Here is a 27,090-nt window from a genome sequence, read left to right on the forward strand (position 1 = left end):
CGGTGCTTGTGGTCCGAGTATCTGAGACGAGCTTCCCCAGCCTCACATACTGCTGTCTGTCCGTCAGGAAGTCTGTGATCCACCTGCAGGTGGAGTCAGGCACATTCATCTTGGAGAGTTTTTAATACTAAGTCTAGACAGATTTAACACAGGTTTTTGGATGAAAAAGGATTTTTTATAAATCATCTGTTACACTTTTAAGTCTGAAAAAAATATGGAAGGCAGCAAACACAGATCCCTACCGTTTTTAATTTTTTTGTGCTGATATTTGAAAGATAAGTTATGCAAAAAAATAGGTGTTTTCAGTTTTGCCTAAAAAGACGTTTTCGGACCTTTTTGGATCAAATGTTGTCTAAAAGTTCACCTGTAACTTCAATCATTCTGAATTTTTTTAGGAAAACTAAACCACTTCAACTGTGATCTGCAAGGCAATGGTAAAACTATATTTTTTATGGAACAGCCTGCAGTGTTTCTTGTGGGGATCTTTTCTGCCAGGGCTTGCCGGCTTGGTCGGTGGTTGTTGCTGTTACCAATCCAGTTGATATGGTTCTCCATCTGTGTCTAAGTGATATAATCAGAATCAGAATCGTTTATTGTCATTGTACATGGGGATACAATGAAATTGCAGCAGCCTTGGAGTGAAGGAGTTACATAAAATAAAAATAAAAATAGAATAGAAAAAGAAATACTGTATTTACAACTCTTAACAAAAAATGAACAATATGGACAGGAACTGTTAAATATTAAATATTTGTGAATAAAATAGAATGGAATTACATGAGTTGCTGTGAGCACAGCTTAATAAATATCAAGTTATTGCACAGTGACCCGGTTAGACAGTCAGGATATTGCACGCATTGTAGTAAAATTAGAGTGAGGTGTGGTTGGTGGACGTATGTGCATTCCGTATGATAATTGCCTGTGGAAAAAAGCTGTTTCTTAGTCTGTTTGTCCTGGTTCTGATGGACCTGTACCTCCTTCCAGAGGGCAGCAGTTCAAACAGAGGGAAAGCAGAATGGGTGGAGTAAGTGGTGATGCTAGTCACTCTGCTGAGGCAGCGAGACTGCTAAATGTCCTTCAGTGAGGGGAGGGGGCAGCCGATGATCCTCTGCGCTGTCTTTACCACTCTCTGGAGACTCTGCCGTTCTGCTTCAGTGCAGTGGGAAAACCACACTGTGATGCCATAGGACAGAATGCTCTCAATGGTTGAGCGGTAGAACGTTACCAGCAGCTCCTGGCTGACGTCGTTCCTCCTAAGTTTTCTCAGGAAGTGCAGGCGTTGCTGGGCCTTCCTGATGACAGTCATGGTGTTGTTAGACCATGTGAGGTCAGCAGAGATGGTGGTGCCCAGGAGGGTGAAGCTGTGGACCCTCTCCACACAGTTTCCATCGATGTAGAGTGGGGGTGGATCTGTTCTGTTTTTTCTGAAGTCCAGGATGATCTCCTTGGTCTTGGTGGTGTTCAGGATGAGGTTATTAGCCTGACACCACCTTGAGAGTTTCAGGACTTCGTCTCTGTAGGCCGTCTCGTCGTCCCCAGAGATCAGCCCCACCACAGTAGTGTCGTCTGCAAACTTCACCACGGTGTTGCTGGTGTGGGCTGGTCTGCAGTCTGCTGTGTACAGTGTATACAGCAGAGGACTCAGCACACATCCCTGTGTGGAGCCTGTGCTCAGCGTCCGGGTGGAGGAGAGGTGGGGGTCAAGTTTGACTGTCTGTGGTCTGTTTGTCAGGAAGTCCTTGATCCACGAGCAGGTGAGTGGGTGGAGTCCTAGTTCAGACAGTTTGTTGACCAGAATGTCAGGAATGATTGTGTTAAAGGCTGAGCTATAGTCCACAAAGAGCATCCTGGCGTAGGTGTCTCTGTGTTCCAGGTGGCTCAGCGCAGTGTGGAGGGTGATGGAAATGGCATCATCCGTTGATCTGTTTGCTTTGTAAGCAAACTGGTGGGGGACGAAGATTGGAGGGAGGGAGTCTTTGATGTGTCCCAGGAGCAGCCGCTCCAGACACTTTGTGATGACAGCAGTGAGTGCAACTGGGCGGAAGTCCGTGAGGAAGGCTGTGGATGAGGACTTTTTGGGTATCGGGATGATAGTGGATGACTTCAGGCAAGCAGGGATGAAAGCCTGAGCTAGCGACAGGTTGAAGATTTTTGTGAAGACCTGGGAGAGTTGATCGGCGCAGGCCCGCAGAACCTTTCCGGGAACTCCATCAGGTCCCGCCGCTTTCCTGGGGTTTACCCTGCTGAACATCCGTGCCATCCGTGCCACGTCCATAAAGGCATTGTTTTTATATTTAGAGCTCTAAGCAACCAAACAGTTGTCTATATAAAAGAGCTTTTACAATTGTGCACTTTTAGCAGGCTGAAAAAATTATCTTTTTAAAATTGCCATTTCAAATTTGGGTTTTAAATTTTGTGTTCCATTTTTCTGTGCTTGTATTGGAAGGATTTGTTATTATTTTGTTTAAAAGTGCTACATATTGTATATACACATAATTTATTTAGAGAAATTTGCTATACGTTGTGTTTTTTGGTTTTGTAGTTTAATTTCATTGGATTTATATTAAGGAAAAGAAGTTGCAGCATTGATTAAAAAAGGATAAAAGAGACATTTACTGTCTAAGTCTTATGTTACATCTGTAGAACTGTACTGAGAGTTGGGTTTTGTTTTGGAGCACATTCATATGTTTTGTTTGTAAAAAAAAAAGATAAAATATTAGGTTAATTGCATTTTACATGACTAGAAAAGCAATGATTATTCATAAAAATCTATGAAAGACATACAAAACAAATGAAAAAGCAGTCTGCCCTCCCTCTTGTGTCTAAACTCTTGTCACCTCACTTCTGGGTTAGTTAGCATATGAACTGGCAGCTGGTGTGTGTGTGTGGGGGGGGGGGGGGGGGGGTGAAATTTGACTCCAGCAACAGGGATGATTGAGGAGCAGGCTGCAGCATGAGGAAAAGACTTAAGCATGTAAGAGGAAATGACATCCTACAGTTGACCAGTTCATTTTATATCTGTAAAGAATATTCAAGAAGCATTTAGACATGTTCAGCTATATGCGTGTGAAACTTGGTGTGGATATTTGAAGCATAAGTAATTTTAAAACACACTTGTTTGGAGTCCAGACGGAAAAAGCACAGGTTTTGGGATGAATCAGGATTTTTTTAAAATCATCTGTTTCACCTGGACTTCTGAAAAAAATATGGAAGGCAGCAAACACAGATCCCTACATTTAAAAAAATAAATGGTGTTGATATATGATGATTAAGTTATGAAAAAAAATAGGTGTTTGTAGTTTTGCCTAAAAAGACGTTTTCGGACCTTTTTGGATGTAATGCTCTCTAAGATGTCACCTGTAACTTCAATCATTCTGAATTTTTTTAGGAAGCAGTAGCACATAAATGCCTATGAAAGTTGAATTCTTGGTGCTGATAACCTAAACAGAATTTATGCTAAAAATCTTTGTTCAGTCCAAAATTTCATTAAAAAAATCAAGTGATGAAGTTTCTCGTAGACCCTATAGTGTTACATATCAAAGCTGGAGGTTATTAAAGGCATCTAATTCTGAAATCTCAGCTTCCTGAGACAAACGGCTGATTTATAATAAATTTCTATTATTTGGGTGCACATAATCGACCACTTCCTGTTACGCAGGCACCGTCAGGTGTACACCCATGAAACTTTACATGATGAGAGAGGACCCTTCTGAGTATCTCCAGTTTTAATTTCATGCACATCGGACAAAGCAAAGAGAAAATACAGGGCAGAATGTGCCCAATGCAATAACTAGGTGGCGCTATAGAGCTCGTCCAAGATTGTCATATCCATGGGTTCAGAATAGAAGCTTCATCATATCCATTGAATTTCAGTGAGATTGGACAAGGAATGTGCACGTGAGAGCAACTTTTGTGTGCATAGCGAGATGCCCAACTTTGCCGCTCTGTCACGACCACACCCCCGCATTGAAAGTTATGGTTTTTTGTCAGAGTAAACTTCAATGGCTTTTCAACAGGTGGACGTCATTTTCAGGTGTGTCGGCTCATCCTACTCGGAGTAGTAATGCTCCAAGTAAAACATGTCATTTCCTCTTGCCAGCAGGTGGCGCTACACTTTTTCCAGATTTTTTCACTGCAGATGTGTTCAGAGTCAGACTACAATCATGCACATCAATTTTGGATCAGATTGGATTATGCATGGCTGAGTAATGGCCATTTTTCTTTTCATGGCGTGTTTTCGAAACGACCTCCAATTTTGACGCGCCGCCATGGTCACAAACATCCATAAAAACTTAAAAGCTTTGCAATTTAACATCGGACATGTGTCTAGTTTACAAAACCAAAGTTTGGAGTCATTACTCTCAAATCTCTAGGAGGAGTTCGTTCTAGAGCGAGGCCTGCAAATGACCAAAATACAGCAAAAATGACATATTGTCATCAAAATATCAGACTTCCTGTGCGACTGACAGCTTGGTCCCAAGAGACTTTTTTGTAGGTTTCTATCCGATGAACATGCCCTGTTAAAATCAGGTTTGTACTATAAAGCATATGGAGGTGCTCGCGAAAACAAATTTTGCAGGTGGCGCTATCGAGCCATTTTTGTTTACCTATGCCGTTCTCCTATAAAATATGAAATTTTTCGCGACTCCTGATGTGTATACAAAATTTGGTGAGTTTTGGGGTATGTTAAAGGCCTCAAAAAGGCGACGGAAAAGTCGGAAGAATAATAATAATAATAATAATAATAATAATAAACCTAACAGATACAATAGGGTCCTTGCACTCCGTGCTCGGGCCCTAATAACTCTTACAGATACAATAGGGTCCTTGCACTCCGTGCTCGGGCCCTAATAACTTGCGTAGTGATGCATGAATGTAAAAGTTTTGATTGCAGAAGCCCAAACTGACACGCACGTTTACATAGACTTTTCATTGGAAGTGGTCGCTTTAATGCGTGTTGCCGAAGCTGGTGTAAATGTAGCATCACAGCTTTTATGTTTCTGTTCACCTCAGTTTTGGTATAAGATAGAACTACTACTAAAACAATAATGTAAGTTGCTTAGTAAGCAACATTTTTGCATTACAGAAACCCTAAACCTACAAAATCCTTAAATAATTCTAATGGTCTCTGTGGAATATTTTCTAATAATAAATGTAATTATAACATACCACGTCATTTGTATTTGGTCTTTGTACAACTATTTACAATATAGAAAAATATATTTTGATATTATTTTTAAAAAATACTGCTATCCATTTTTAGATTCACGATTTTTGTGTGGGAATGTAAACTTAATGTAATACATATAATGTAATAAACAATTATATAGTTCAAAAAATTTCTACAACACAAAGAACTATAGTGTCTATATTAAATGAACAAAAGTGAGTCAAATTTAAAACTGTGGTGAAAAAAATACTTTTGTGCAAACCATATTATTAAAATAACAAATAATTTTAAAAGAATGTATTTATTTTCTATTTATTAGCAGGTTGGGTAGGAATCTGGACGGGTGTAGCTCAGTGGGTCAAGCAGCTCTATTCCAATCGATTGGTCGGCAGGTTCAATCTCATGCATGACTGTCAAGCATAGATCTTTGCTAAGACCCATGCTGAGATTGCTGTCAGCTGTAAGAAACTTGTAAGTTGCTTTGGGAAAAGCCTCTATGAAATAAAACTGTTATTCACCTGTCAAAGTTTAAAATTTTAAAACGTTGAAATGTCAGGAAAAAAATATCAGGGACTGTGGAGAATCTTTTATGCTGGATGTGTTTGCAAGAGAACTATTCCAGCTAGATGATCATTATAGAATAAATCGTGTTGGGCACATATTGTGTTATTATTATTATTTTTTCTCATAGGAAAAACTATAAATATGGAGGTTATTTCTGTTGCATTCTTCTTCTAATTAGGACTTTATTTTTTATCTTCCAGAATGCGGGAAAAGGGTCCTTGCATTTGTGGAGTCGGTGTGTGGAGTCTACTGCTATCCCTTTGTTTGGCTTCCCTCACCCATGCACACCGGAGTCACACAGGTACGTGCACACACAACCACATGTCTGTCTCTACAATGAATTGGAAGACAAACGGGAGAGAAAGTGTACAGAACAGCAGCACTATCAAAGATTACAACAGGAGGGATTCTCTGTAGACAATTTCTTTTCACGTGTTGTTCAGTTGAAGTGAATAGGCCGTTTCCCACCAAGGGGAATGCCGAACCCAGATCTACAATGAAACACAGGTGTACGAGGACGCACACAACAACCTTCTGTAATGAAAGCAAAAAGAAACACAACTAGTTCAGCTAAAAAAACTTTACTCAAAGATGCTTGACATCCTTGCAGCGCCATCGTTGTAAGGTGACTGGGGTTTGTTTGTTTGCTCGAGGGTTACAACCGAGTCAGAGAGCAACAAGCTCTATGGATTAGTAATTCCCAAATGCGGGAAATCTGTGCTTCTTGGGCTGAGTGGTGATACTACTGCATGGCTGAGTGCAAACAGTTTTTATACTTCTTAGTTAAATTCCCAAGTGATATCGAAGCAATTCTGTAGCATAATTAAAAATAAAAGTCAAAATCAGAAATGCTTTTTCATTTTCAAAATGAAGCTGCATTTTTTGACTCAAAATTCAAATGAAAAAGCAATCCGCCAAAATGCTTTTTTATTTTCTTCTTCAACAACAAAATGATATAGAAAAAGGTTATTTGAAATTTCATTTTCAAAAAGTTATCTGGTAAATGTGTAGCAAAATTCATTTAGAAATGTCTAATTTGACATCTTAAATGGATTAACAGAAATGTTTTTTTTAATTTTCTACTTAAAAACCACTTATTCTGTGTCATAATTAAAACGAAAATGCACAGAGAGGGATTGCATTTTCATTTTAACATCCACCCTGCGAATAGTGTCGCATAATTCAATTCGATTTAGCATTTCCAGAGGGATGGCGGGGGCGATGAAGTCAGTGCTATCTCCGTGTTTCCTGCTGCTAAAAGAAACAGACACTAGGAGCAGTGCAGCCAAGCTTGTAGCTTCGTGATAGCGGCAAAGGAGAGGGCTTTGTGACTGTTGTGCACACCTGATGATTGTACACAGCTTCTCAGGACTACGTAGCAGCATTTCCGCGGTCCTCCTTTGGACGCATCGCGGTTCCTTAAAATTTTCCCCAGGACTAGCTTTGTCTTCGGACCGGCAGCCACCTTCGCATAGCGGAGCGCGAAGCCCCGCGATCCGAAGCTCCAGATCACCGAAGGCGGAAGTCCTGCCACGCAGATCTGAGAAACTCGAAATCATCACAAGAATATGTGTTTCCAGTGGTGTCCAGACAAAATAAAGGCTGATTGAATTCCCACATATTTACATCCAAGATGCTCATTCAAAATGAAAAAGCATTTCTAGTTTTAACTTATTTGGTGAAAACCAGTTTTCTTTTTCAATTTTAACTGTTCCTAAAGAAATAGCAGCACAGTTGCAGGCATCTTATAGACATGATTGCAAAGTGTTTCATCTGACACTTAAATGTGTCCAATGTAATTTTTTTTTTTTCTTTAAAGGGTCAATAAGTTGCAAGCATTTAAAGCTCTTTCAGTGTAAAATGTAGGACTATAGGAATAACTGAAAATAAACAGTACATACCAGGGCTTTATTACTGCACTTTGCAGAGTCTTTGCTGTTGAGTCCACCTACGGGTCCACTGACCTGCCGTCTAAAAAAAGAAACACTCTCCTAATATAGCACTTGTTTGAACTCAATAAAAATTTAAATGGCTAATTAAAATATATATGTGGGGGTTTGGTGAGAACTGTTTGTTGGTAACCTTTAAATTAATTTCTTTGTTCTTATGTGTTGTTTCTCTACTGTTTAATGCCATATAATGAGACAATTATGACACTGTGATATTGTAGAAAGTATTATTTCATATGGACATGGTCATGTTTATAATCAGTTCATAACTGGTTGTGTTTATTTTAGCAAATAGTTTGTAGATATATCTGTCAGGGTTTCCTTGTTTTCTGTGTTGTACATGGAAATTTATACTAGGAGTTCCTGATTGCTTAATATAACTAATTCAACAAATAATTTTTGTGTCTGATAAATATCTATATTATTGGTACAATCCAAATTAAATGGAAAAATGTAAATAAAAATAACAAAATTCTGTTGTAATTGTACCTTAGAGAGGTTTTGCAAACATTGTATGAAAAGGTGAGAAGAAAGAGGCCACAGCTGTTAGAAAATAATTTCATCTTTCATCCAGACTGTCTGCACAGAGCTCTCAGTGAACAATTCCCCTTTCTGAGCAAGAAATGCTTCTCAGTACTTTACCACCGCCCCTTTATACAGGCAGCTAGCAGCTCTGTGGCTGTGGAGAGAGAATTCATTGAAGGAGACATTATCTAAAATTTAAGAATAACTTATAACACCTTAATATTCTACCTGTGTGGACTTGAAATGTATTTAAACCATTGACGTTTTATGAGAACTGGACTTATCAACCCCCCCCCCCCCCCCCCCGACCCCCCCCACACACACACACACACATTCCAAGTAGGAAGTACCCGCTGGTCCCACAAATCTGAAATCCCATTTCTAATGACTTCTAATGAAAAATAAGCAGCTTTTACTCAGTCATTATCAAAGATAAAATACATCTAAAGATTTTTGTTTGAAATTGTCTTAGTGTGTATGATACCTGCAGAATTGTCAAATTGCCATAAAATGGGTTTTACAGGCTAAAAAGTGAAAGCGGCGTTTGCTACTGTGTAATAATGATTTAAGGACTCATCAAAGCTGCTGTCTCTTCACTTTTTCTCTCCTCTCTGCTCTCCTCACACAGTCATCATGTGAACTGATAGAGCAGCCAAACACTTACCTTCTGTCGCTGTTCAATCAGATGTGCTGAATCTGACAAGCTTATGGAAGACCTGGATGAGTGACTGGACTTGGGGCATGAGATAAGAATTCCCATGAGCTTCTTCAAACAGCTGTCACCTCCAGTGTAATAAATTACAGCAGTCCAACAAAAACAGACTTATTTCTAAGCTAAACATAGTTACAATGCAGAGGTACAGACTATTAATGAATCTTTAGGGTTACAGTGACAGTAAAGATGCACCTGCACACAGCAAAACACACACTCAGCTTGGGGACAGCAGCATCAGCAGGGAAGCAAGAACTGACACACTGATCTGAGTTAAATTAACTACTGGATCTGCACTACTAAATGCTGTCCTGTTATCTTTTCCCCTCTTTCTCTTTGTAGTTATTTCTTTTATCACTGCCAGACCAGCAACTTTACTTTATCTTGACTGCTCCAACTTGTTTGTTACATAAGAGCATACTTCCATATCCTTTGAAACTGATGGGAAATCCAGCTTCTGAGGTTGCAAAAACTTTTAAAGGAATGGAATGTTCAAAACAGTCACTGTCTTAGGTTGGTGTTCACAAATGTTTCTAAGCTAGAGGCCACAATGACCCTGACAGTGTTACTGTTTTATCTTGCTGTTGGCAATTTTAAAGAATTTGATTCAGTTCAGTACAGGGCAATACAGAAAGTTCTTTATAAAACCAGTAAAAATTGTACTTTTCTGAGAAATGTCAATCTTCAGCTGTAGTTGCAAACTCAGCATTGTTACTGCAGTTACCAATTAGCCATTGAGGCTACCCTAATTGTCAGGAACACAAGTCTATTTTACCTGTTGGCAGCTGGTGCTTTTGGCAGGTCAGTCTACTCATTGTGATCAATTGTTGTTGAGAAACACAGAATATCAGGAATGCAGACCTTGGAAAAGTAAAGGGTTAAATTTGACATTTTGTCATGGTTCTATATCTATTGATGAAGCGGTTGTAAAGTGGAGGATCAGAACCATAAAGTCTGGCCTTGTTTCTGCTTCCTGTAAACCAAAAAGGTTAAAAACAATTCTGACCTGTAATGTAGCATTTAGAAGAGATTGGTGCCCGGAGAGAGGTTGAGCCTATTTTTCAGGGTGGGTAGCTTGGGGATTCCCTGCAAAACATAGTTTCCAACAGAGATCATCAGCTCATGATTTCTATTCTAAAAGAAACAAGGGGAATCTTGAGGGACCATCTGCCCTCTACTGCTCACACCAGGTGAAAAATATGAGGGAATCGTTAAATACTATAGAATCCTTCTGTACGGGTGAAACTTGTTTTGTGTCATGCTTCAAGAAAGAAAAGAAGTACTCTACATAAAAGCTGTAAACGGAAAAAGCTTTTAGGAGCTGAAAGCTAAAGTATATTTGCAGATTCTTGTTTCTTAAAATCTACCATAAAACTTTCACCGCTTTCATTTTTCACCTTACTTTTAACCCTGTTACAAAGAGCATTTTCTCTAGTGTTTACATTCTTTCGACTATGACGACTGTTATGCAACACTTTACATTAGTAATGTGTTTCACATTGGTGCAAAGCCGATATATAAAGCCGCTTTTTTTTCGCATCAGAATCAGCTGATTCAGGTTGATCGCATGAACAGTCAAGAAGGTACAGTAGGTTAAAGAGTGTTAGTGTTTTATAAACATTAACCTTTCTCGTACAAATCACAGTGTACAAAACATGATTTTTTTTAAAGGATTTATGCCTGGACCTTAAAGTTGTTACAAATAATATCTACATTTTAGACAATGTTCAGCTCTTGTTAAATGTCTCAGTGGCTTTACCAGTAGTCTTAAAGAAAGTGCTTGGCCTGGACTTTATAGCGATTACTCTGATCGCTTTGCCACACCCTGTCAATTCATTGATCCTCAGCCTACTGGCTGTGTACGCCATACATTGTATCTGATTAGAGGCCAAAGATATCTTAATTTGCTCTGAGAGGTGTTGTAATAGCCAAGAGTGGAAAAACCGCTATAAGGGCAGAGAAATATAAGCCTTTGTTAAGCATGCCAGTCCAGCACGCGCTCAATGAGAGACATTTAATTCGAGTCTTGAATGCAGACAAGCCATGCACATGCAGCCATTAAACAAATACATACGCAAACTCACACACACACACACACACACACACACACACACACACACACACATCTGCATGCAAATGTTTTTTAAAATGATGAGTGCAGACGGGTTGTCTGGCTTCCTTAGTAGCACGCTGCAGTAAAGCTACACTCCATGCCTGGTTGCAGCATTGTTTTGTATCGTTTCTGACTTGTGAAAAATTTAAGTTGAAAACCACCAAATAGTTTGTTTTTTTTCTTTCCTTTACTAACCCACATCTGTACTGTCTTTAAAAATGTAATTCACTGGTCAGGGTGTCCAACACACTCTCAGAGTTACACATACAGTATGCATAAACATCATAAAAACCCATGATAACATCAGGTCAATATATATATAAATATTTTTTTTCATCTGTCAACCAGAAAGAGCTCTTTTATTGCAGAAATGTGCTCTGGCACTTCAGCTTTTCATGCCATTTTTAACAAAACAAGTACATTTTCTGATGTATGTGTGGACGTATGTTTGTAAAACAGCACCAGCTATATATCTTAGTTCTGCATTTTTCCTCCTAAAGGGAAACTCTTCCCACTCTGAAGTCTTTCTTTGACAGTGAATTTGTACAAAATGCCACTTACTCTTGCTATTTTGTGCAATTGATGACTACAATCTTGAAGTTAGTAGGAGCTTTATTAAAATGTAGAATTAACCAATATTTTATACCTAAGCCTATCATATAAAAAAAAGTACACTATGAAACACAGAGCCAAAGTTTCCAATAACTTTTTTTGCAGAAAATTATGAATGTGACAACATTTCTGATTGAATTGACATATTTGTGTGGGTTGCATTTGAGAGGGATTTGGATTTTGTTTAGGCATTTTTGTAGAATGCCTGAACTCAGACTGATAGCCACCATTACACTGTTCTGCTAAAACACCAAAATGCATCCTTCTTTTCAGGTGTGTGTTCTGTGTCAGCAGCTGCGTACAGATAAACTGATGGATACCTTCAAAATCAAACAAAGTCAAGATACATGACATCAAAAGACCCTTAATAGTTAATTGTTTTACCTTTTTTGTGCATTTCTTTGAACATTTCTTTGCAATTAGAATAGAATGTGTATTTTCCAAACGCAGGTAATTTATGTTGATTAGGGTAGCTTCATGACCAAATAGAATATTTTGTAGTTTTTCATGGCTGTTCTGTTACTTATTGATGATTTCTTTAGTCAAAACTAACATGGAAGACCCTCTTCTTCTCAAAGTCATGTTCTTTTTCATTTTCATCTCATAGATTTAAAGTTAACGTCCGCTGAGTTTATAAATGTTATTCTTTTATTAGTGTATGTAGGTTTTTGCACATGCAGAGATGTTTGATAGCTGGTGCCTTTTGCTCCAAGTCAGAATAATTACAGCTAAATTCAAACTCCTGTGTATTTTATCTTAATCCGTACAAGTAAAGACGGAAAGATGAAACACTTTTCTCTTAACCCACTAACTAACTAATTGGCATCAGATGTCAGCATATCTGTCAAAGGTCAACACTAAATAAAAACAATATGAGATACTAATATTGATAGCCTACTGCCAACCTAGAGTGCAAGTAATTCATTTTATTAAGAAATCTGTTAATCGAATCCGAGTAGATATTCTTAAACTAAATTGAAGCAGAGTTGTGTTAAGCAACACTGCTGATAGTGCTTAGCATAGTTGCCTTTTTAATTTGGGGTCAACAAACTCCATATAGAAAGTCAGCAACTGAAATATAAATCAGCACCTTGCTACGATGTAATGGTACTAACCACTACCTCGCCATTTAACTCTATATGTAGGAGGCAAAATGTGGTTTCTTTGCACATTTCCTGGTTTTCTTTGTAGTTTTGCATATTTCCCCTTAATTTGAGAACTAGCGACACCTGGGTTTAAGGTTAGGTAAACACCCGCCCCCCTTCACTTAGGATGCTGCTTATTTTTACCGTCGCTACTGTTTTCTTTGCAGTCACTTTTTCTGCCATTGGTCAGTCAGGTTCATCAACTCATACAAAGTCAACTTATTATTTTGTCTCTCTATTTTCTTTTTTTTATTTTGTAAATAAAAATAAACAATTTTATTGTTTAGATAAGCAAATATCTAAACTGTGGGATTGCTTTCCCAATCAAAGACAGTTTTCAATGAAGTGCAAATGATTAAACATTGTTGAGGGAGGTAGTTGTACTCCCCATGTGGTTCTATGTAAGGATTCGTTCTTGTCTGTCCATTCAAACGGAGACTGACATTTCTTATTGTCAGTGTATCGTTGCTATTCAATGTCTGACAATTTCTGAATTTTTTCAACCCAAAGTAGTGTTTTTGTCCCTTAAAAAGTTTTTTTTTTTTCATTTCTTTACCTTCTTCTTTGTTTTTTTTTCTTCTTGCTTCAAACACCTGATTACATTTCCATTATCTTTATGGATAACCCGTTCAGCGCACCACAAAAGCATGAACGTCACAGTTGTTTTTCAAACAATGACCACTCTTTCTCTGGTATAATGTGCAATTAAAAGATAAGCCTTTTGCTGCTTCCAACCCACTGGAGTTACACCATTTAAAATGAAACATACCTACAGTAAGATGTAAGCATAATACAGGACAGTATGCATCTTTTGTGGCATGATATAGGTAAAAATGCTTCTGATATTTCTTTGAATAGTGAACATGCTTTAATTCTTGCATTTCTCTTGTGCAAACAGATGGGGCTAAAAGGTTTAACAAAAGGCCTTTGCTGGTTACATTGACAGTGCGCCTAAGAGCTCAGATCAGCAACTAATTGTCAGCTGGTGTAAATTGAGAGTTTCCTGTGACTGCACAGCAAGATTACCACACTGGGACCCTCTCATTGCATTCATTAGCACAAATCATTACCTGTTGGCTCCTCAGCCAATGCGGCGTAGAACCAGATTGGTGCATCCCTATCATGTTTGAAGTCAAAGCCCATCCTCCATGGACCATGTAACTTTGGTTAAATCACTGAATGAAAATAAAACACAAATCAATCTCCTTTTACAAAGAAAACTTCATGAGGATGACATATATTGCTCTAAACATTAAAATGGACCAAAAGAAATTTCAAAAATAAGAATAAAAAAAAAACCTTATATAAAAAACTTCTCTGTGCAGACTTTTAAAACACTGACCACATTTTAATAATGACTGGTGATAATGGGTTTTCAGTGTTATTTACTTTGTCAGTCTGTCAGGTTCTTTCGCCTTGCTCCACTGCCACTCCTTTCTCGCCGTTTTCCTTCTGTGTCATATTCTCTCCTTCCTCGTTTTCCCAGCTTATACTTTATTTCACAGCTATTAAACCAGGAAATTTCAATCAGGTAGCACAGCGTGAATTTCTGCAGGGGCAGGAGAGAAAGACTGAACTTTTATTTAATGCAGCTGTTCTTTTCTCCTCTCCACCTCCATCTCATCTCTCTTTTCTTCCGCCGCTGAACTCAACCTTGGCTCTTTATAGTTTATGATTCAATTTCCAATTTGTCCTCTAGAGGTATTTGCCTAGTGGGTGGCACAGTGCTTTTGTTCTTACATGTTTGCACAATACTAGCCTTTGGTGTTTAGTGGAACACAGGCTTACAGATGGTTGCATTGGATTCACAATGCTGTCTGCAGCTCTTTTGTCCTCAGAAGAGACTTGAAACTTCTTTTTCCTCAAATTACTCCGCATCTTACTAAAATCAATGCATGTTATGTAGCGTTATTCAGGTGGAGAAGGGATCAGAGAAATTTACTCATATCACGGTGTGTTGCTCATTACCTTTCAAAAATAGAAAGCTACAATAGGTTTGGTTTGTACTCATTTAAATGTCAGTGCAATTTCAATTTTCTTTTATCTCCAAGAAGGGAAAATAAAAATACTAGTGTGATCATCTATTAAAGACATTTCTTTAAGATGAAAATCATTAAATAACTGTATTTGAGTGACCCAGTAGAAGTGGTAATGCAGTTTTCAGGGCATCTGCTCCTGAGCTTTTCTCTAAGGCTACTCAAAAAACAGACTCTAGAGATGAATCTGATTAGTTCACTGGTTTGTTCTCGCAACTATAAAATAAATAAATGACAGCCCACAGAGTCAAATATGAAGAGAACTCCAGGCTCTAACAGTTTGATTTAATAAAATGGTTTCCTAAGAGCAAAGGGGAAAAGAAGCATTAGTGGACTGATAGGAAAACAAGTAAACACCGATTTGGCTGTTTGATTGATACCAAGCTGGGCAGACAGTTTGGCAGCAGTGAAGTGGCTCTTCATGGCTTTTAGGTTTAGTGAGTGATGACTGAATAGCAAAAAGGTGGACTCAATCAGAAAAGGAGCCTGTCGGGACATTGAACATGGTAGTGGGAGAGGGAAAAAATGAGAAAGCACCTCGACATTCCTTCTGTACATCCCTCCTGTAGTTGGTGGCATACATATCTGTCCAGTATATGCCACTGTGATGGTGTGATGCTATGGGGGCAACACATTTAAAGGAAAACGGTTGGTAGTTGCTGAAACATAGTTCAGAGTTGAGGATTTGACAGTCAGGACTACTAAAAGATCCCACTCCATATTGTTTTGCTGCTATTCTTGGTCTCTATTGCACTGGAATAAACAGTTATTAACTGGCCTTTGTAACAAGCTCCTGGTGGTTTCTAAGAGAACTGCATTCATTTGAAGTTACTTTTATTATTTAAAGAGCTTCAACCTAGAATTTAAGACCCACTCCAATCATCGTTTAAGCTATTTTAACCCAAAATAACCCATGATGACATCACTTGAACAAAAGATATCAGAAATGTGTTATGTGGTCCACTTAGTCAGTGTATCCAACATCATTCTTCTTTTAAGGAAAAATGGCTCCCTCAGAAAGCTACGCTAATTCTTACATGTCCCAAAAAGGAAATAATAATATTGACAATAGTTGCATATATCACTTTCTGTTTTTCCATCCTACACACTTGGATTGATGAGTTTGTGTTTAATGTTGTGCAGAAATCAACAAACTTGTTTTATGGTGCAGATCCCTGATGCCTTTCTCTCACTGTCTTGCTTCTAAGTTGCCCCTCTCAGAGTTTCCCAAAAGTGCAGGCTTGCTAGAAGCTATGTGAATAATGAATGTAATGTAGTTAGCCTAGATTAGAACTTTTCATATGCTGGCACGAAGCCGTTGAAATGCAAGTTCACGAGTTCACCTCCCAAACCTGTCTGTTACAGAAGCAACAGGATTTTAATTAGATGTGGGCGAAACCTGGAGTTTGCAAAGTAGTTCAACTAGCCGTGTGACTTAATTACAAACTAACAAGTCTGTATTAGGAAAATTCAAGTGAAAGTGGATCATGGAAAACATTTACTTTGGTTTTGGGTTGTAACTCAGATAAATGGTGTCAAATCAGTTTGTGAAGATCATTATATGCATGTTGACTTGAATTTATTTCACTCAAAAGCATTGGAACCACACAAATCTGTTGTCTTTTGATATGATTATTGCTAATATCCTATGTTGGTGATTGGGATGGAATCCCATCACCATTTAGATGAAAAATCTTAATTTGTCATATTTTACTTGTTATGACAATTGAACAATCAATATCTGAAATAAAGCTGACTTAGTTTACAGTATCTATCACTGACTATAGAGCAGCCTCTGTTTTAAAGCCCAGAGAGACCAGATGAAGTTGCAGTAAAGACCTTAAGGGCCAATTTAGCAGCATCTTTAGTTTTCATGATAACTCTACTGGGGGGATTTGTTTTGTACGTGCCCTTTTGTTTTTGATTTGAACCTAACATTGTGCACAATTAGGGGGTGGGTAACTGGTGGACAGTTTTGTGAAGTCCTGAACTCCAGAATACTTCATACATGCATTCATATTCACCCCAGATGGTGATGAACTATTTACAATAATCTAATACAAATGAAAAAACAAAACAAAAGGCTATCCATGTCTATGTGCAGTCAATAGTGGGATTACATTAATTGACAAGAAAAAGTCCAGTTCACTGCTGCGGAGGTTATGCACCATAACTATTTTTGTGGAAATCTGTGGTGAATGTGAAGAGCCGTTTCAGTATTCTTACCAGGAGCGCCAGAGCCACTCACAGATGGATGGGTTGCTCTTTACTTTACTGATGTGCTGTGATCAATTCTGATGCATGGAAAGAGAGCATGATAAAAAGACAAAGAGAAACTGGGGGCGAACGTCAAAGTGCTGCCTCTGCAGATCTCTCCTGTTCTGTCTCTTTTGCTATCCCTCTACCTCCTCTCCAGCCATCCTGCAATAATCCATCCCCCTCTCACTAAGTTTCCCACTTATTTGATCCTGTCAATATCTGCATATGTTGCACTTTCACCAGCATCATTGCCGGAATTAAGTGGGCACTATTTTGTGCAAAGCCACTGGTTCACAGGACAACTTTTAAAAGATTACCAGATTAGAGATAAAACATGGGACACTGAGGATGTGCGAATTAGTTTTTTAACATTTATTTTCAGAGCTGGTCTTTAAAAGAGCACAGAAGTACCATGTTTATCTAGCTGTTGGACAAGCCTCTCATGTAGCCTAAATGTGTTTAAGAGGCTTTTATTTTTAGTCTTTTGCTGTTGTGCGTTAAATAAAGCAGCAGTAATACAGCTTCTCTAATCCTCTCATGCAACTAATCCCAGCAAAACACCACTGTAAATACTCTGTGGGCTGAATTAAAGCACCAATCACTCAATCCCTCTTTGGGTGTTTTATGCTTATTTTGGTGCAGATTCATCAAATCTTTTTGTTGTATTTTTTAATTTGTGAAAAATATTAAGAAAATATCTGGGTTTCCTTTAAACCTTTGTTGCTTTTGTGTTTATGTAAATGTGTGTAGTGAAGAACACACTGTACTTCTACACATTCTGATGATCAGTCAATACAGTGCTGGAATAAACAGCACTCATAAAATGAAAGTGAGATGACCCATGTATATTTAACGCCCATTACACAGAGGTCAGGCTACTGTTAATAGCAGCTGTTTCAAGCCTGTGTGGGCTGCTTTAAACGGCACTGCAAAGGAGCTTGAAGGTTATGTGTGCATCTGAATAACTTAAATCTTTAGATTTTTACAAGTTCTAACAAGTAGCATGAACACTTAATGGAGAAAATAGGAATCTGACTTAAGACTCGGACTTGAGTTGAACCTAAATCTCAACTGACATGATTTGACCTCGAAGACTTTAGACTGGACTTGGGAATTGAGGTTCGGGACTTGCGAAAAACATTTGTTTGTTTCCATTTTTTAGCTCCAGGTCATCGCTGCAGATTTAAATATAAAAGCTCTCTTTACAAAGTTTCTGACTATAAGTGACTATAAAGATTTCATTTTACTCAAGTTTTAAGACTTCCATCTTGACTTGGACTTCCAGAAAGGGGCTTTACAGATAGATATTTTTTTCTTCTGAGGATGTATTTGCTGGATCAAATAGGGCAGCATTTAGAGAGCAGCAAAAATGTGGGTTATAAGTGAAGTTGAGTCATGATTTTTGAGCAGAAGCAAAAGCTTTTTTACTGGTTTCCTGGATGTTTTGACTCTTAGAGATGGCTAAATCTAAATCTATTTTTAAGGTAATAGGATACCAATCAAAGTAAAAAGAAATATGCCCATAAATATCCTTCATGGGAAATGGAAGACTTACAATGGATCACTGTTAGAGCAAGCTGTACCTTTTACATTGAGCAAATGTTAAGAAATATTGGCTGATGCAATTTATACAGAGGCAATAATCAGGAAAACACCTAAAATAGATTTGCATGACATGGCATCCATCTTTGCAAAAGTTCGGATGTTGTTTGTTTTTTAGGGGGAAACGCAGACACGCTGTTGTCATGAAATGGGTGGCACCCACACGGAGCGAACGCTGGTGCCTCAGAGATCGATTTGTCTAACTTCTGGGTAGAAAAATAAACTGTGAAAATAACTGACATTTTTTAACAATTTTTTTTTTTTCTGTGTGCCAAAGGTATTATCATATACATGGATATAGTTTACTCTAAAAGGCATAAGAAAAGCATGTTATAGGCCCTTAAAAAAAGTAAAACTCCATCAAAACAAACATCAGAGGACTGGAGTGGCACTTTGCCAGAAATTTAGGGGATCTTACTAGTACACAGCTGAAATAACAGTATTCTTTTCATGTTTAAAACATTTCCCAGAGGGTTTGCTTCACTATTTAAGAAATTATACAGTGTTATCAAAATAACTGATTAAGGTTTTAGATTTACAGTGGTGTAGTGGATATACTTCTTGCCTCACAGTGAAAAGGCTCTGGTTTGAATCCCAGCTCCCAATAGTGGCTGAGACAGGCTCCCAGGATCCGAAAGGGACTGAGAGGGATTGAGTGGGATTAGAGGTGGGAGGGAGGGAGGGATGGATGGATGGATTCTTACCTAAATCAGACTCTTTATTTAAGACTTTCATGTATCTCAAAGTGCCATAAAAAAAAAAAAACCTTTTACATGTTTTTTTTTCTGCATATGTTGATATGCTACTATGCTCAGTAGTATGCTCATAATTTGTTATTAAAAACCCAAATGATCTAGAAATCTAAATTGGCTTATTTTCAAATAATATTCTTATTTAGGAAGTGGCTTCCTTAAAAATGTAAATGACTGTTAGTGTTTTTAGTAACATGACTGTCATAAAGATTTTTGATTTGATTTGAAATGGTTTATTTCAATCAATCAAATAAGAATAATACACAAAAACAATACAATCATCAGTTATACATTCATACAATAACTAATCAAACTTAGAATAATTAGACATAAAATTAAATATTGCTTGAAAGCGAGTGGAAGGAAGCGAACTTATATAATCCCACCCCTGTTTTTTACTGTAACCATTTTATTACATGATTTATCAATATCCGGTTCCTAGCTTTTAACAGAGAGAATTAAGAATGTTGAAGTATCAATAAAGCACATGACAAAGATGAATAACTTAAATTATTTTGTAAAAAATAAATTTTAGAAATCAACATGGCAATGATAACTAACAGTTTACCATCATTACATGTAAAGTAGTTGTGGCCAAGTGCATTAAAGTACCAGTAGTTCTGGTTAGAAGGGTTTTACCTAAAACCATTTCTAAACCTTTACAAAGCTTGAAATATTTAATGGGCTTTTTAAAATGAAACCAAATCAATTAAACATAACTCAAATAAACTGGGATGTCATATTTGGTGATTCTTTTTTCTTTTGTAGCAGAGCCAAAACTTTAATATCTCCACTGGTGTGCCTGAGGTGAAATTTGGAAGCCGCCTGAAGCAAATACAACACATTTGCTGCGCAGCAATGAGGCTGCTTTTATTTCCTTTGACAGATAAGCTAATATCTCCAAAATGCGGGAGTCTAACAAATACACACAGGCAGATACACATAAAGAAAAGACAGTAAAGCTACATTAATCTCAAGTACTTGCAGTTATTTTGCTGATGAGCATTTGCTTCAGAACAGGCAGAGCTATGCTGAAATTACAAAAATAGTTTCATTTTGTCAGTTCCCACATTCAGTCCTTGACTCCTCTGCTAACATCCTGCTGTTCTGCTCTACAAAATGCAAGTACAGGAGGTGAGGGCAGACATGAGGAAAATGGAAATGCGTGAGAGAAACTAAGATTCCCTTCCTGAACAAAGATTAAATATAATGACGACTTTGAAGATCTTGAGTTTGGTCTCTTATGCTGCATTTACTATGCTTGTGGTTCCTTGTAGTTACATTTTTTCAAAACAATGAAAAAGTTGAAATTATTTTATTTGATATTATTTTATTATTGCTAGTTTACATTATTTGATCTATTTATTAATAAAAGGTTCTGTATTTTCAAGAAAATTTCCATTCAGTTATATCGTAGTAAATTTTGTTGCCAGATTTTTATAGTTTATACATAAATTTAGAGTTGGGCAGAAAGTATGGTCAGTCACAGATTCTGCAAGTTGTCTCATTTAAAAAGATGACAGAGGTTTGGCCATTCTGCGTGTCAGTCAAGTGACGTATTACACTTTAATGGATTATTCGCTGATGGATTTTTTTTTTTTAAATATATTTTTTTGTTTCTTAATCTTTGATGGCTTGTGATCTACCATCACGTTCTTCTATCAGCGTAATGGGCACCCCTGCTGTAGCTGCTTTTTTGGATCACTCTTCAATGCAGATCTTCTCAAGAGCTGTGATGTTTTGGGGCTGTTGCTGGGCAACACAGACTTTCAAGTTCCTCCACAGATTCTCTATTGGATTTAGGTCCAGTGACTGGCTCGGCCACTTCTGAACTTTTAATTGCTTTTTATGTTGCCACTGCTTTGTTGTCTGCGTGGTGTGATTTGGATCATCGTCATGCTCGAAGATCCAGCCATATTTCACTGTTTCATCCTCAGTGCACATTGATGGAAGGAGGTTTCTTCCCCTAAATCTTGCCATATATGGCACGATTTGGGAATCACTCATCTTGTGCCCCTTGCAGAAAAGCAACCCCAAAGCATGATATTTCCACCCCCATGCTTCACAGTGGTTATGGTGTTCTTGGAACTCAACATTTCTAGCTTCTTTGGTTTTATGGATGGAGAAGTTGCAGTCTGACTGTTCATAGGTCTGGACAGATCTCTTTTATACTGATAATCAGTTCAAATGGGTGCTTTTTGTACAGGTAACAAGTGCAGGATAGAAGAGATTCTCAAAGAAGAAGTAACAGGCCTGGTAGGGACAGCAGTCTTGCTTATTTGTTGGAGCTTAATTCTTATTTTCTGCATCATTATACAATTACATTATTTAAAAATCACACAATTAGAACTCTCTTTGTTACATTTTGTCTCTCTTAGTTAAAGTGTATCCATGTTGAACATTACATATCTGTTTAATCTTTTTAGGTCGGACAACTTGCAGAAACAGGGACTGACAAATATTTTTTTGTTCCACTTGTATGAACTTATTTCAAACATTGTACTTGTGTGCTCTTCTCTTTGGTGCTGCTATACAATCTAAGACATCAGAAGCAGCTCAATCTTTTATTCTTGCAAAAATATTGGAGTTGTTCTTTGGTGGATAAACGTTTCCTTAAAAGAAAAATGTGTAGTACAAACACAAACATACACTTTTTTATGGCTATATTTCACTAAATAGTCCACATTTGAAAACTAATCAAAAGAGGATTTTTGTATTGTTTGTCAGTCCTGCAGCGCCTTACCAAAAGCTTTACAGGGACAGAGGTGAGGCAAAACAAGGGGACTGTCAGTCTGTTTGTCCATTTCAAGGTTGTGTCAGTCAAACAGACTCTTGGGCCTTCTCCACTGGTGAGCATTTGTGACCACTCACAACAGAAAAAGGCACCAACAGCACAGATGAAATGCATGATGGCTTATTTCCCCATTTACCAGTAAAATGTGAACCAGCATGCAGAGCAACAAGACTTCTTCCGCTGGTAATGCACATTAGTTTTCTTCTTTGATGTGTTTGCTCAGATGAAAACAAACCTATCAAGGCTTTCCATCATTTCAGAATCATTTATCTTTTGATAAAGTCTCTGTCAAAACAGATTATGGTATAAAGTAAAATCATTTGTGGAGTTTAGGACTTCTGCAATCAGTTGTCAAATAAAAGATAAGAGCAAAAATGATGAAAATTAAACAGGAAGAAAACTGAAAGGAAATGGTATAAATGCAATTGACAGTAGCTTGATCGGCACAAAATTCAGCCTTTTAAAAGGTTGCCGCAAACTGGCTTCAATTTCATACTGCTAAAAGCCCAACTTTGGTGCCACCTCGATTTCCTCCCCACAGAGTCCTAATTGAGACCAAGCATCCCTCTCACACAAGCCCTCCTTGTCTCTCAAAGCATTTACAGTCAGAGTGGGCTACACTTTTTCCTCCTCTTCATGTTTTCTCTTCACCTTCATCTCCCCTCTTTTGCTCTTCTCATCTTTCCACCCCTGGCTCTGCTGCGAGCCAGCCCCCCTCAAACACACCAGGGTTTCCCTTTCATTTGCTACTCAGGGATGGGATGAGAGACAGAGGAAAGACACAAGCTGGAGAAAGAGTGAGGGGATGTAATGATCTATGCTGATGAATGCAGTGGGAGAGAAAGTGCCAACACAACAGAAAAAGGAGCTTTAAGAGGAGATGAGCTCAGTGCATCAATCAAAGCGTTCGCCTGTCATCTCCTGTCAATGTTTGATGTCCTTTAGTGTTTTACTACATTAATAATAAATAAATGTATGAAGCATGCCCAAAATTATTTCTATAATGTCGTAGAATCAATACCATGAGTATCAGTCTTTTTGTGCAAATGGGGAAATGCATTATACTGAGAATGTGTTGAAAAATGTTTTATAAAACTAGTGGTATATGGTCTGCTTTATATAAAAGAGCCTTTGAGATGAGGAAAACGTAAGATGTTGTTCTTTAGGTTCAGGTTGTATATTTGATTTTTTTTTATTTGATTTGAAATGGTTTATTTCAAGCAATCAAATAGAAATAATACACAAAAACAATATAATCATCAGTTATACATTCATACAGTAACTAATCAAACTTAGAATAATTAGACATAATTAATAAATATTGCTTGAAAGGGAGTGGAAAGAAGCGAACTTATATAATCCCACCCCGTTATACTATAACCATTTTATTACATGATTTATCAATATCCGGTTCCTAGGTTTTATCAGACAGAATTAACAATCGTAAGGTATCAATAAAGCACATGCCAAAGATGAATTACTTAAGTACTACGTCAAAAATAACTATTTTAGAAATCAACATGGCAAATGCAGCATCTGAAATATATGCAAATTATGTTACTTTTAAAAGTAATTCATATGCTTTAAAACATAATACTATATCAGTAAAATAGACACAACACTGTTTCAGGAATTTTCATAGCAAAATTTCATCAAGTATCAAAAGTTAAAAACATGTGCAAAGTTATGCTACATTAGGAAAGATTTTCGAATCAATTTATAAATTTTAGGAGCTAGTGAAGTAATATCATCAAAAGTCAATCAATTTAACAATTTTCAATAAGTGATTAATCATTTGTTTTACTTTTTTTAAATATTTTTTTGTATTTTTATTTTATTTTTATTTTATTTTTTAAAAAAATTTTATAATAAAGAAATGCTGTAGGGGAAGAGTAAAAAGGGTCCATAACTGTCGATTGTCCAAGGTTGGTATATGAACTGTAGTTCATTTGGATGGGGTCTCTTTTAAGGAATATACCATTTATTAAAAAGATACTCTAATTTGTCAACTTCAAGTAGCAAGTAAAGAGTCTCATATGCTCATATACATTGTGGCTAACTTTGGACATGAAGAAAATGCATACAGTTGAATATATAATATTAGAATATGACAATCCAATAAAAAATGAATATATTAATGATTTTTTTCTATTTAAATATTCTAAATATGTTACAATTATGAAAATGTGTCATTTCTCTGGATGTCTTCTTCATTGTTTGTGTCTTTGAGGGTTGTTCTGATTAGGAAGCAAAAAGAAAAACTGTTTCCTTTTTTGTTTAATGTGCAGGATGTGACTGTTCCAGATCACTGTGTTCCCTCAAGTACCAGCTCTGTGAAACGCAGCTTACAAGTGAGGGGAAGTGCAAGCCAAAGAAAACCAAAGTGCAAAAAAAATCATTAACTTCACTATGCAGATTCACACGTCTACGGTGACGACACTTGGAGTGCTGTGTCTGACGTTCAGTTGAGTCAGTGTATCCACCAGTAACCGAGTGGATGTACAGAGTGAGACGGATGAGTTGGAGGCTGAACGTGGGAGCCACACTGGTGGTTTATGGGTAATTTAAAGTGGATTCTTTAGAACTTTGGCTTGGTTCTCTCTGTGGATCAGATTTCTTTTAGGAGGATGAGAGCATTTGAATGAATCAAGATTAATGAGTTGGAAAAGCTCTGTTCTTACTGTCTCTAAATTACATTGCGGCTGTAACTTCAGCTAAACACATAACCTTTGGAGGACAACATTATGGTAAATTAGCCTTATAAATGTACACATATTGTCACAAGAACAGCCAGACAGCTGGTTCCAATTGCAGCAGGTTAATTAGCTCAGCTAAAAGTCCACAAAGCTAAATCAGGATAAGGCAGTATGGGGTCAGTAATGAGCATGGGAGAGGAAACTAGAGTAGTCAGGATCCATGCGAGATTTGAAGCAGGCGACAGGCAAAAGGAGTCAGAGACAAAACACGGTCAGGAAATCAGAAGATCAGGCCTAGATATAAAACTCAGTGATGTAGGCAGAATAGCACAAAGAATACTTTGCACTGAGTGAGGCTGAATGTATGAATGATTGCAAGTAAAAGTCAGGTGTGTGGCATCCAGCAACTGTGCGCTGGGGTTGCTGAGAGATGAAGTGCACTTGGAACTCTGGAGAGGGTTCCCGCAGGTGACCAGAGGGGGAGACAGATTTATGACTTCTTACACATATAGAGAGATTGTATCCATTATATCTCTCAGCTGACCGAGGAACACATCACTGTCCTCCTAAACAAATTGAAAGAAGTATCTAGGGAGGCTGAGGTCTGGGCTTCTTTGCTTAGATTGCTTCCCCCGGTGACCAGAACCCAGATAAGCAGCAGATAATGGATGAGCAGGAGTTTTTGCAATTAATTACATGTTTTTACCTGGGCATCATTAGTCTTTGCTCGATATAAAAAAAAAAAAAAAGATAATGAAAAAATAGAAAATCTGTCTTGGACTTTTTCTTTTTGACTATACTAAGAAATAAGAGAGAGGGGGGGGGGTGTCCATTACATTAAGTTATTTATATATATATTCATTCATTTTTATATAACCAACACAAGGCAAGTGCACAGGGAAAAAATACTATAGTATAATTCACAAAACAGAAGAAAGGCAATAAGTAAAACTAACTACAACAGATACACAAACAAAAAATGTGAAAAACCAAAGCAAAAACGAAACATTTCTCCATTAGTTCATACATCATTATTACATCAAAACTGGCAGAACTTTTTATAGATAACCTCTGTAAAGTAAGGCGGACACATTGACACTTACATAATCCAAAAAATGTTTCCATACAGTATTTTTGAAAAATTGTCAGTTGTTGAGTTTACTACACAAGTTAGGTGGTTTAAAAGAATATGGTCCATCTTTGAACCATCCAGGTACTGTTGGGGGTTTCCAGCTGAGCAGAAAGTTTTTTTCCTGGCACAAAAGGTTTAGACATTAAATATTTTTTTAAGTTACATTCCCAATTTGTGTATCAGGAAGACCAATGAGAAAAATAAATCTGGTTTTAGTTTAATATTAATTTTCACCGTTTGCTGCCCTACATGGGCTATCAATAACTACCACCTTTGTATTTCAGGGCAGGGCCAATAACAGTGTGCTGGTGTACCAGTAGCTGTTCTACTACCGAACACTGCCAACCTGCCACCAGAGGCAAGGTGGGGTTCAGTGTCTTGCCCAAGGACACTTCGGCACATGGGCGGGCCAGGCGGGAAACGGACCCACAATCTTACGATTGGAGGTCGACCGCCCTACCACTGCTCCATGGCCGCCTGTAGACATGCAGAGGCCCCGCAAAAAAATCAGTGCTACTCAGCACTGAACAGTTAACATGGCTTCCAAAGAACAGGGCTTCATCCACACGTGCTGCCCCAGGTTAATGGTCGAGTGCTAATGCTGCATTAACTCATCTGAACATATTAACAATTTATATCCAATTCGCTGCCCTAATATCTTGCCTCTAGCACAAATTAGTATAAATTGTGTGCTGCGGGGTGGCAGCAGTGGTGCTCTTGGTGTTACTAATATGTCAGGACATGCCATGTGTCACCAGGCTCGCTCCAGCGCATTAACTAATATCGTGTATGATTTAGCAGGACGTTGGTGGTGCTAGTGGCTTGGAGATATATTTTTCTTGTCTTTGCTGCATTAAAGCTGCATAGAAATATGTTATTGGGAAAGAGGGGTTTGCGGTCTCAGTGAAGAGTGAAAATCTGGCTCAGGTTGTTTTCTCCTATTGGTTTGAATTACTGCTATGGAGATCTGGAGGCCTATTTCACATGCAACACCTTCACTGAAAAGCAGTCACTTTGTTAAAGGTGAAA

At 37.7% G+C, this 27,090-nt stretch overlaps 1 protein-coding gene across 2 annotated transcripts in view; it reads left to right on the forward strand.

Annotated features, from left to right (window-relative positions):
• The window catches only part of LOC101154949 (chemokine-like protein TAFA-2), a 110,106-nt gene that overhangs the window by 62,954 nt on the left and 20,062 nt on the right, over window positions 1-27,090 (forward strand). For both annotated transcript variants that reach the window (XM_004070474.5, XM_011477122.4), the window contains exon 2: window positions 5,935-6,035. In XM_004070474.5, the coding sequence (XP_004070522.1) occupies window positions 5,936-6,035 (100 nt within the window). In that variant the 5' untranslated portion in view covers window position 5,935. The remainder of the gene's footprint in view (window positions 1-5,934; window positions 6,036-27,090) is intronic.

Source organism: Oryzias latipes, chromosome 7 (genome assembly GCF_053564925.1).
Source record: "Oryzias latipes strain Hd-rR chromosome 7, Olatipes_Hd-rR_3.1".
Lineage (NCBI taxonomy): Eukaryota > Metazoa > Chordata > Actinopteri > Beloniformes > Adrianichthyidae > Oryzias > Oryzias latipes.